Here is an 11,869-nt window from a genome sequence, read left to right as displayed (position 1 = left end):
TACGTGATGGCCAGTGGCATTCTGTTATTTTCCTTGTTGGGCCTGTCCTGTAGTAGGAGATTTCTGGGTACCCGTCTCGCTCTGTCAATCTGTTTCCTCAGAGAGAGCGAGACGGGTACCTGCTCCTCTGCCATGTACATTGGCCAAACCGCACAGTCCCTACATCAACCCGGGTTCTCCAACTCCCATCTATTCATATGCCAGTATAGTTATGTCTGCAGCTGTAATTTTCACTCCATGCATCTGAAGAAGTGGGGGTTTTACCCACAAAAGCTTATGCTCAAATAAATCCGTTAGTCTTTAAGGTGCCACTGGACTCTTTGTTGTTATCCTGTAGCAGTGAGTTCCACCCGCTAATTCTTTGTGTGTGTGTGTGTGTGTTATGTTTCTGTTGATCAGTTTTCAATGCGCTGCCCGTCTCCTCGCTCCTGTATCAGGGAGAGGGTGAATAGAAGCAGCCGGATGCCATGAGCTAAGTGGAATCTGCCTTGCTCAGCATTGGAGTGACTTGTAATTTCACCCCAAGACCCTGTAGTGAAGTTGCATCACGGGTTACTCGTCCCTCCTGTGATCATTAGAGACGCTTTCTTGTCAGAGCGGAAACCCGTGTCTGTTCTTCTCCCCGTGAAATTCCAGGCTCTGTCTGGAGGCAAAACTAGTGAGGCCCCATTGTGTTAGAAACACAAACTTCTGACTGGATCTCACCCACACGCCCCACTGCTGGTTGGGGGGGAATGAGATTTTCCTGAGGTTGTGCAAGGGGGCGGGGCTATGCAAATGAGGGTGCCTTCTTATACAGGGCGGCTAGGATGCTTCGCCTCTCTGCCGTCGAGGGGGTCCAGGAGCGCGGGGGGCGGGTGCGAAGGACGGGCTGGGAGATGCAGACCAGCTGGTACTTGGTGGCTGCCTGGGCCCTTCTGGCTGCAACTGCAGCTCAACGCAGTGAGTAGGGGCCCGGGCCTTGGGGTTAGCAAAGGGCCTGGAGGCGGGATCTCTAGGGCCCCATCTGACCCACCCCCAGCCAAGGCAGGATCAATCCCTGTCACGCGTTGTTCCCGACTCCAAAACGCTGGAGCTGGTACCCATAAAACCCCAGAATCTCCATCTGCCTCAAGGAGTGTGTGTGGGGGGGGATTCTCTGATACCCTTGGGGGTCAGTGGGGGCATTTACCTGCCATGTCCTAGATCAGGGGGTCACACTGGGCATATCAAACTTAGTGACACCCCCTCTCCCCTTCCCAGATTGCTGTGTGGGGAGGATGGTCCCAGCTGAATGGGAGATGGGTCGGGGCAGGGGGGTGCGTGTCTGGTATGCAAATGGGGCAGTGAAGAGCCCTGTTGGGTTAATGTAGCTTCATTAACTGACCCAGACCCCCAGATCCATCCCTGCAGGAGGGAGCACGTTTCTCCGGATGGCGGGGGGTGATAGGTGCTTTTGGATGCAGTGATGCTAAAATGTTAAGGGACCTTAAAGTCCCGTTCAGGGGTGGGTGGGAGTCAGCCAAACGGCTATAAAGTTGCCACGGAGCATGCGTGTGTGGGGGAAGAACGGGAATATCCCTTATAGCCCCCCCGTAGCGATTCCAGATCTAATGTGCCCCCTTTAGGCGTCCAGAGGGTTTTTTCCCCTGCAGAGGAGACAGACAGATGGACAGACAGACTCCCATGGCTGGGTCAGCTCCCGCGGGCTGAGAGTGAACAGAGACGGTGCTGGCCCACTGGGGACCCGGGGCAAGACTATTCCGGGGCCTCCCCCTTGCCCCTCACCCATCCCCATTATTTCCACAACCCAGACGATGGCCAAACCCACTGCCCGGCCTGCCTACCCCCGACCTCCCCTGCCTCAAAGCTTGTCTGCGCCAGGCCAGCCTGCAGAGCCGGGCCGGGGACTGCCCGGGGCAGCACCAGCCTCCCACCGTCCGTCGGCTGCCCCCGAGCGGCTGCGTAGGGAGATGGGCTGGGCTCCCTCCGGCCCGGTTCTGAGCTGGTGCTGCCAGGTGCTGCGGTGGGTTTAACCCGCCTCGCCCCAGTGTCTCCCCCAGGCCGGGCCGGAGCAGGGATGCGTCCCCACCCCGCTGGGAATTGTCTTGCCAGATTAATGAGGGCCGGGGGGGGGCGGGGGGGAGGGTAGCGGTAAAGCCGAACCGCGTGGGGAGCTGGCTCATAGCTCCTGCTAATCCCCCACGCTAGGCCCAGCATCTGGGAAGGATGGGAATGGGGCCGCGCCCTGCTCCATGCATGTGGGGGGCTAAATCGGGGAGGGGTACCCAGAGGGGGAACCCACCGTGCTCACACCCATCCCCATACTGAGGAGGGAGCCTGGGGGCCTGGTCACTCTTTGCGGCTGCGGGTTGCTCTGCTGCTCCTGGGGCTGATGGGGAGGAGACGGGGCAGCAGCTGCCGAGTAATATTCGTACAGCTCCTTGCGCTGTGCCAGGCACAGGGATGTCCCCTCTCCCCCAGCCCCAACCTACTGCTGCAAGGACCCTTCCCCTCACCTACCTACTGACCCCTGCAGCCAGGCATCTGCCCCCTGCTGTTTGCCCTCCTGCAGTCCCCCCGTAGCTGACCCTGCTGCCTCCTCCCAGACCCCCTGCCCTGTGCTGAGAATTAACACTGCACCCGCCGCGGGGGGGGGGGGGGGCGGTCTCCACTGGGCCATCGAGATCTGGACACCTGGCCAAGGGGCTCGCAGGGGGGATCCCCTAAGGGGGCAGGTTCAGGGTGCAGCTGACTCTCCGGCCCTCTGTCCTTCACCCTTGCTGGTCTCCCCTAGGGCCTGTCTGCAGCAGGGAGCCCCCCCTGGAAACCTCACTTCCCAGTGGAGCGACACTGTGGGGGGGCTGCCTGTCTGGCCCCACGTCTGGTTGGGGCGCAGGGTGTGGGGGGTTGCAAGTCAGACCATTTCCCTGGGAAGTCTCCCCTCCCTGCCCGAGCATCCCAAAGCACTTCACTGCCAGGTGCTGAGCCTCACAATAGGGTCACTGGCATTCCCTGCACCTTACAGCTGGGGAAACTGAGGCACGAAGGGAGATGGGGACATGACGCAAGTCATACAATCAGTCAGCCCCAGAGCTGGGACTAGCCCCCAGGAGTCCAGTCCCCCTGTTCTAACCCTCACTCCTCTCACAGAGCCAGGCAGAGAACCCAGGAGTCCTGACTCCCAGCCCCGGTCCTTCTCCAGCCACTGGACCCCCCTCTCTTCACCCCCAGTGGGTCACACTATCCAGGAGTGATACAGAGGGGCATGCTCCATCCCCCCTCCCACCCAGAGAGGCTGCCTGGTCCGGGGGTGATTGGGACTCTCCCCCTCCCCACTGAGTGGAGATGCAGGGGGGGTGCATTAACCCTGCGCTGGCTGGAGCATCCTGCACCAGGGACTCAGCTGAGAGTCACATGCAAGGGCTCTGCGGAGGATTTAGAGGCCCATGTGAGGGGTTTTGCCTGGAGCCCCAAGTGCCGAGTGGAAGATCCGTCACATGCTCCCTGCAGCCAGCCGGGTTGCAGGCCGTGGGAGGGCTGTGGGCAGGCTGGGTGCAGGGTGGAGCCACCCCCCAGCTGGTGCGGCGATGGAGCCCCATGGAGCGGGGCTTGGAGGAGCCTGGGGGCCTGCGGGGCTGAGCCTGTCTGCTGGGGCCTGGAGATGCCTCGGGTGGAATCCCCTTGCCCACGCTGCCGGGATGGCAGGTGGTGCCCAGGTCGCAGGGACCATGCCCAGTGCTTTGGGGCAGCGAATCTCCCACCATCCTCCTTGTGGGGAATTATCTGCCCTGCCCCCCTGCAGCCTTCCCATCGTGGATCGCAAAGCACCTCGTTCATATTCCACACAAGAGCTGGGGCCAGAACCCAGGAGTCCTGCCCCTTCCCCTCCCCGCTCTAACCCACAAGACACCTCTCCCCACCCAGATCTCCACACAGAACCCAGGAGTCCTGGGTTCTAGCCCCCACCCCCCAAGCCCTCCACGCCAGCCTCTGGGGAACACTCGAGCTCTGTTCTAGCCTGATCCACCCTGGCCAGGGATGGGTCTTTGAACGCCCTGGTGGGGTTCGGGCCAGGGTCTGATCCTGCCGGCTGGGCTCAGGAACTGGGTCATCCCCCCCGCGATTCTTCCAGCTCTGGATCTCGGATCCCGTCTCTCTCCAGGGGCCGGCAGCAGAGGCCAGGGGAGTGACCGACGGAACCGACAGCCCTTGGCTGAGGGGTCGTGGAACTCCCAGCTGTACCCCCGCTGGCAGGAGGGCGACCCCCGGCAGCAGAACTGCTGGAAAGGTAGGGGCTGGCCGCTCTGAGCCCAATGCTGTGCCACTGGGGGCTGCGGGTAGGGCCTGAGGGGCAACGGTAGAGCTGTGGGGGAGCACAGGGCTGGGCTAGCAGGGGCTGCGGGTCCGGAGTGAGGGGCACCGGCAAAGCTGGGAAGGGGGGCGCCCAGGGCTGGGCTAGCAGGGGGCTGCGGGTAGGGCCTGAGGGGCAACGGTAGAGCTGTGGGGGAGCACAGGGCTGGGCTAGCAGGGGGCTGCGGGTCGGGAGTGAGGGGCACCGGCGGAGCTGGGTTGGGGGGAGCACAGGGCTGGGCTAGCAGGGGGCTGCGGGTCGGGAGTGAGGGGCACCGGCAGAGCTGGGTTGGGGGGCGCCCAGGGCTGGGCTAGCAGGGGCTGCGGGTCGGGAGTGAGGGGCACCGGCAGAGATGCGGGTTTAGGGATGAAGGATTCACCCTGTGAGAAGCTGGAAACACCGGGGGGGGGCTGCACCCCTCCCCCAATCTGCGCCCCACCAGCTGGCTGCCTTCCCCTCTCCCTCCCAGGCGGCCCCGTGACCTTTGACATCAGCAACGACGCCCCCACCATGACGGGCGCCCGGGCCACCTTCGCCATCGCCCTGCGCTTTCCCGGCAACCAGACGGTGCTGCCCGACGGCCGGGTCGTGTGGAGCCAGGACTGCACCGTGGACGGTGAGCCCCCCCCCGCGACGTGCCCCGCCCAGCACAGCGCCCGTCTGGGGGCCGTGTTCCCCGATGGCGACTCGCACCCAGAGCAACGGGCCCGTCCGGAGCTGGGGAGGGGCCGTGGCTCTAACCCCCCCCAGCCCCCCGGTATTTCTGAGGGCGGGCAGGGGAGTATGGAGTATTTCAGCAGGACGTGGGGCGGAGACTATTGCGTGGGGGGATACCTCATATTTCCATGGGGGAGCTGTACGCACAATATTTCTATATGGGAGTGGCAGTGGGTCTAGGATTTCTATAGGGTGGGGGCATGGAATCTGGTATTTCCATAGGGAGCGGCCTTGAAAGCCGCCCGCATTCGTCCCCTGGATTTGAAAGGACCCTCTTGTGGGGCTGGACACCCACCCCCAGGTGCTGCCGGTGCCAGGAGGTTCCCCGATGTGCTGATGCCCCCCATTTCCCTGCTCCATCCGCCCAACGGCAGCTGCCCTCAGCCCCCTAGGATCTGCCTGCCCAGCAGTGATCTGCCCCCTTTCCAGCCTGCTCCCAGGCCGGGCAGTGTGGCGGGGTGGGGGCAGGGCAGAACCAGCTCTGGCTGCCCCTAAGGCAATCCCCTCCCCCGACAGGTCTGGAAACAGAACCCAGGAGTCCTGGCTCCCAGCCCCCCCTGCTCTAACCACTAGACCCCACTACTCTCCCAGAGCTGAAACAGAAACCAAGAGTTCTGGCTCCCAGACCCCCCTTTTCTAACCACTAGACTCCACTCCCCTCCCAGAGCTGGGGAGAGAACCCAGGAGTCCTGGCTCCCAGCCCCCCTGCTCTAACCACTAGACCCCATTCCCACTCCCCTCCCAGAGCCAGGGATAGATCCCCCATTTTGCAAATCTCAAGACCCCAGAATCTGGAGGTTTGTATACAAGATCAGGGCGGGGGGGGGGGGCGGTCCGTCTCTGGCTGGGCGGCCCCTGGGCCATGCCCAGCATGTGGGGGAGGGCACATGGCGCTGCCAGGCGTCTGGGGGCAGGGGATTCTGGGCCCTGCTGCAGGAGTTCATGCCCCACGTCAGCCCGATCTGGCAATTAGCTCTGCCCCCAATCTCCAGATCAAGCTGCACCCCATCCCACCCCTCATCAGACCAGCCCCCTCCCCTCCTGTGTAAAGGGCTTTGGTAGCTGAAGGGTGGGGGAAGGGAGAGAGCCCTGCGGGCTGCACCTTTGATTGGTTGTCCATCCCCAGAAAGGGGGGGGCAGCAAAGCAGAGACACCCCCTCCCAGAGTCAGGATAGAACCCAGGAGTCTGGGATCCCAGCCCCCCCCCCCCCCGATAAAACCAGGGCTAAAACTCAGGAGTCCTGGCTCCCAGCTCCCCACTTCTAAACACTAGACCCCTCCCCCTTTCCCTCCCCGAGCCAGGATAGAACCCAGGAGTCCTGGCTCCCAGCTGCCCCCTTCTAATCACTAGACCCCTCCCCCTTTCCCTCCCCGAGCCAGGATAGCACTAACTGCCCCCTTCGCTCCTGCAGGTACCCAGGTGAGACGGGGGGACCCCGTCTTCCCAGAGGAGCCAGGCGAGGGCCCTGGTGGCGTCTTCCCCGACGGGCAGCTCTTCCCTCCCAGCGCCCGGGGCAAGCGCAGCAAGTTCGTCTACGTCTGGCAGACCTGGGGTGAGAGCCAGTCCCCTGCACCTGCCACCCACCCCCCCGGACCCCCTGGCACAGGCAGGGCCATGGCAGAAGCCTCCGTCCCACACGAACAGCTGGCCCCCGGCGCCCCATGGGGAGCGCTAGCCTGAGGCTTGGCCCCAGGCCCCACAATAGCCCTCGGCATCTTCCACTCTTCAAAGCACCAAACAAACATTATCCAATGACTTCCCGCAGCATTTCCTCTCAGTGGGGAAACTGAGGCACAGAGCGAGACCCAGTCACACTCACTTGCAGAGCTGGGAATACAACCCAGGAGTCCTGGCTCCCAGCCCCCTGCTCTAACAACTAGCCCCCCCGCCCTGGCCATGCTGCAGGACCCTCTCCAGTAAGAACTGGAGTCTCTGTGCCCCGGCCCCCACAGCTCTGCACCCCCTGCTCCCTCCCTGGCTGCACCCTGACCTTCCCCCTGCCCCCCACAGGGCAGTACTGGCAGGTGGTAGACGGCCCCTCCTCGCTCCTGACGGTGGAGACGGCCGGCGTGGCCCTGGGCTCCTACGCCATGGACGTCCAGGTCTATCACTACCGGGGGCGCCGGAAGTTCATCCCCATGGGCAGGGCCACGTCCCAGTTCAGCATCACGGGTGAGGCCCGGGCAGGGCTGGGGGGCGACCGACCGGCCGGGGGCTGCTGGGCGGGGGGGCCTGGACGGGTTTCACATGCGTCACCAGGCGGCTTGGGCACCGCAGGCTCCATTTGGCCCCCTTCCTCCTCCGCCTCCCTGCCCCATCCCGTGGCCACGGCCTCGCTCCGCTGGCTCTGCTCACCCCCTGCCCCAGAGCAGCTCCCCGGGCAGGTCGGGGGGGCGTTACTGGGGCACGGAGCAGGTCCTAGGAGCCCTGTGTGCGCCTGAACCTGGGCAGGGGGCCCTGGGCCGGTGGGGGCAGCGAGGCACCAGGTCTGTGGAGCTCCAGGTCTGTGGGGGCAGTGGGCCCTGGGATCTGTGGGGCTCCAGGGGGCAGGGTCCTTGGGGGCAGGGGGACCCCAGGGTCCTTGGGGGCAGGGAGGCACCAGGTCTGTGGGGCTCCAGGGAGCAGGGGGCCCCCGGGTCTGCAGGGGCAGGGGGGCCCTTCCATAAAGGAGCCTCCCTGACCCCCACTCCCCAGACCAGGTGCCCTTCGCGGTGGACATCGCCCAGGTGCTGGACGTGGACGGGGGCGACCGGCGCTTCGTGCGGAACCGGGCCGTGGCCTTCAGCGTCCGGCTGCACGACCCCAGCCACTACCTGCAGGCCGCCGACGTCTCCTACTCCTGGGACTTCGGGGACCAGAGCGGCACCCTCCTCTCCCGCGTCCGCACCGTCACCCACACCTACCTGGAGCCTGGCACCTTCCGGCCCCGCGTGGTGCTCCAGGCTGCCATCCCCGTGGCCTGCGGCATCACCTCACCGGCACCGGTCGTGGACCCCACCACGGTCCCCCCAGGGCAGCCCACCTCCACCTCGGCTCCAGCCAGCCTGGCGCCCAGCGGGAGCCCCACGCAGACACCGGGCCAGCCGCTGAGCATCGGTAAGTGGTGAACGTGTCCCTGGGCTGGGCTGCGGGTGCCAGCCCGGAACCGGCTGCAGCTCTCGTACTCTCTGCCCACAGTGCCCACCGCCACGGCCGAGCCAGTGACGCCCACGGCCGGCACAGCCTCCGTCCCTCCCAGCCCCGTGGTGCCCGGCACGGGTGCCACCCTGCCCGGTGCTGTGACCTCGGCTGCTGGCGGTACCACGGCTCCCACCCCCGCCTTGGAAACCAGCACCGTGCCCGCCGTGGCACCCGGGTCCGTGGTCACTGTCGGCGCCGCTGGCTCAGACCTGGCTGTGGCTTCTGTGGATCCGCCACTCCCTGCCTCCGTCTCTGCCGCTGGAGACCCGCCGGGCACCCCGCCACCTACGTCTGCGTCCTCCGTGGCCAACCCGCCGGGCACCTCGCCACCTACGACTGCGTCCTCCCTGGCCAACCCGCCGGGCACCTCGCCACCTACGTCTGCGTCCTCCGTGGCCAACCCGCCAGGCACCTCGCCGCCTACGTCTGCGTCCTCCGTGGCCAACCCGCCGGGCACCTCGCCACCAGCATCTGCGTCCTCCGTGGCCAACCCGCCGGCCAGCGTGGCAGGAATCGTGGCCAACACTAGCTCGGAAGCAGCAGGTGGGTGCTCGCCTTGTATAGGTGGGGTCCCACGGGGCTGACCCAAAAGACCCCCCTACCCCCCAATGATTTCAGGGGTCCAGCTTGGGCTCGATTTCAGTTTGCGGGGGGCAGGGTCCTTGCCCGGGCTGCCTGGGGATTGACACTGGTCAGCGCCCGGCCCAGACCAGGGAGGCTCGGCTCAGCCTGATATGGGGCCCTGGCTGTGGTTCCAAGCGCCACGGGGGCCCAGGGGGTGGAAGGCAGCAGGTCGCGGCTGTGCCTGGCCTGGGGGGGCAGCGTGGTCCCAGGCCCAGCTGCCAACATGTCAACGTGGGCGAGAGCTGGACAATGTTGGGCGTCCCCCGGGCGGGGTGGCCGTGACCCAGGGGTCGCACCGGGTGGGCAGGGCCGGTCCCGGGGGGGTCTCCCTTCTCTCAGCCCCTTATCTCCCCGCAGACGTGGCTGTCGGCACCGTGGATCCTGCCACCCCCGAGGTTCTTGTCCTGGCCAAGCGGCAGGCGCCCGCCGGCTGCGTCCTGTACCGATACGGCACCTTCTCGACAGAGCTGGAGATCGTCCGTGAGTTGGGGACGTGGCGTGGCCTGCGCTCGGGGGGCTGCCCCCAGCCCGGGGTCCCAGCGAGCCCCTGGCCCCGAGCAATGTGGGGCGTCCTCCACCGCAGCCGGCTCAGTCCGGCCGCAGGGCGGTGTCAAGCTGCAAAGCTCTGGGCCTGGGAGGGGCCATCCCAGCCTGGCTGGGCTCGGGGCAGGGGCCGGCTGGTGAAATCTGGGGGCTCCCTGGTCCCTGGGGGTTAGTCTGCACTAAGGCCTGGCCTGAGATTCACCCTGACTGGGGGGGCTGCCCTGCCCCCCCATGTGGTTGGGAATGGGGCACAGTGCAGGGAGCCCCCCAGCCGTTCCCATTCCAGCCCCTGTATCTGGACCAGAGCGATGGACACTAGGCTCTGGGCCAGCCCCCGGCCCCTCTGCTGGGCCATTTCCATGGGAGCAGGTTGGAGGGGGCAGGCTGGTTCCCGGGGTGGCCATGGCTGGGTGGGGGACAGTCTCGGGGCAGGGCCCGGCTGCGCATGCCCCCCCTAACGCCTGCCCGTTGCAGAGGGGATCGAGAGCATGGAGATCGTCCAGGTGGCCCCGGCGGTGGGCGAGAGCGCCGTGGAGCTCACCGTGACCTGCCAGGGGAGGTAGGGGGCACCAGGGGGGCGGCATCGGGACGGGCATGGCTCCTGCTGGCGGGGTGGCTTCATGCCCCAATCCCCCCACCCCCACCCCCACCCCGGGGCCTGCAGCAGAACCTCGAAGCCGGGCTCTGCTCCGCCACGTGCTGGGGGAGATCCCCTGGGCCAAGCCACCCCCAGCATCGTCCCGCCCCCCACGCCTGCCGAGCCTGGCTCCCAGGGGCACTTGGCCCATCCCACCTCCTGCGGGTGCCCCCGTGGCCACGCTTTACCTGCCCTCTCCCCCCACCCCCCCAGCCTGCCAGAAGAGGTCTGCACCACCGTCTTGGACCCCACGTGCCTCACGCCCCAGCAGAGCATCTGCAGCCCCGTGCCCCCGGCGCCCGCCTGCCAGCTGGTGCTGCGCCAGGCCTTCAACCAGAGCGGCCTCTACTGCCTCAACGTCTCGCTGGCCAACCCTGCCAGCCTGGCCGTCGCCAGCACCCAAGTCAGCATCCGAGGTAGGGGCTGGGTTTGCAGGGGCGGGGGGCTGTGCAGGGCGGGGCGACCCCCTCACGGCTGCACACTGAGCTGTTCACGGGGCCTGAGCCAGCCCCCCCCCGAGCTCTGGGGAGTTTGGGGCCCAGCTGTCTCCAAGACACCCCAGCCCGGAGAGGGGTAACGGAGAGGCTGGCTGGCCCCGTCCTGCTGGGTGCAGCCCCGGCCCCACCTCACCGCTGCCCGCGTCTGTGCCCTGCAGGTGCCGAGCCCGCCGCGCCCAGGATCACACTCATCGTGGGGCTCATGCTGGTGGCCGTGGCCCTGGGCACCGTGTCCTACGCCTACAGGTGAGACCAGCCCCCACCCGCTTCAGACACCGGGGCTGTGCCAGGCCCCGCTGCTCCCAGAGCCGGGGTGCCAAACGGAGCCACCCCAGAGCCCGGCCCAGCTTTACAGGCCAGCAGCACCGGGCTGCCCAGCATCCCCGGGCTGAGATCAGGGCCCCATTGCACCAGGCGCAGCCCCGAAGAGCTTCCCCGCTGCTCAAAGGGAGGGTTATGAGCTCCCAGTTATGGGGGGGAAACTGAGGCACAGTACATCAGTGGCAGAATTGGGGCTAACCCATCTTCCTGCTTTGTGGGCTGCCCTCTGGGAAGCTAGGCCCCAGCTGGTGGGGTTTTTTTTGGGGGGGGGGCAGCCCTGGGCCCCAGCTGGCCAGGTATGACACCCCCCCTCTCTTTTTGCCCCTTGGCAGGCGTGTGAAGTACAGACCCCTGCCCGCAGGCCCCGCCCGCAGCCCTCTGCCCCGGGCCTGGCTACCTGACCGCGCCGCCCTGCGTCTCTTCCTGCGCCAGGCCTTCAGCACCGTGCCCACCGGCGAAAGCAGCCCCCTGCTCAGAGGCAACGTGGTCTAGAGCCAGTGACGCCCCCCGAAAGGACCCTGCCCCTGCCATTCGGGGTGGGGGCTGGGGATGCCCTGCACCCCCAGCACGGGGGGAAGGAGGGAGCCCTCCCCGCTCCAGCTGGCACCCTGTGGGGGGGGGGGTTCAGGTGCCCTCGTCCTTATCAGCTATTAAACACTCAGACTCCTGCCCGCGTCTGCTTGGTTCTGTCCCTGCCAGGGAAGGTGCTGGGTGAATCCTGGGGGGGCAGGGCTGGCTGTGCAGGGGGGGAGGGGGCATGGGATAGTCAGGAGTCAGCTCCCCCCCACCCTGCCTTATAGGTCCGGCTCCGCACTCACCTCCAGCAGGGGGCAGGGATGTGCCTGCAATCACTAGAATAGAACCCAGGCGTCCTGGAACCTTGTGCAGACCTCGCCTCCGCCCAGAACTGGGAGTAGGAACCCAGGTGTCCTGTGACACTGTGCTCTGAGCCCTAGAGCCCAGCCCCCTCCCCCTTCGCCCCGCCTCTGACCCCAGGGGATGGGCAGCAGGACGGG

General features: G+C 66.3%; 1 protein-coding gene across 1 annotated transcript; it reads left to right on the top strand.

Annotated features, from left to right (window-relative positions):
* Nucleotides 1-809: 809 nt before the first annotated feature.
* On the top strand, nucleotides 810-11,345 carry PMEL (premelanosome protein). The gene is given in 15 exon segments (XM_077838835.1): nucleotides 810-942; nucleotides 4,145-4,270; nucleotides 4,803-4,949; nucleotides 6,463-6,603; nucleotides 7,062-7,223; nucleotides 7,746-8,147; nucleotides 8,229-8,594; nucleotides 8,640-8,778; nucleotides 9,195-9,277; nucleotides 9,280-9,294; nucleotides 9,297-9,335; nucleotides 9,873-9,957; nucleotides 10,249-10,451; nucleotides 10,691-10,778; nucleotides 11,186-11,345. Coding segments are annotated over 15 exon segments (2,289 nt in total).
* Nucleotides 11,346-11,869: the final 524 nt, after the last annotated feature.

The sequence above is a fragment of the Eretmochelys imbricata genome, chromosome 20 (assembly GCF_965152235.1).
Source record: "Eretmochelys imbricata isolate rEreImb1 chromosome 20, rEreImb1.hap1, whole genome shotgun sequence".
NCBI classification, from domain to species: domain Eukaryota; kingdom Metazoa; phylum Chordata; order Testudines; family Cheloniidae; genus Eretmochelys; species Eretmochelys imbricata.
This window is presented reverse-complemented; position numbering and strand designations above follow the sequence as displayed.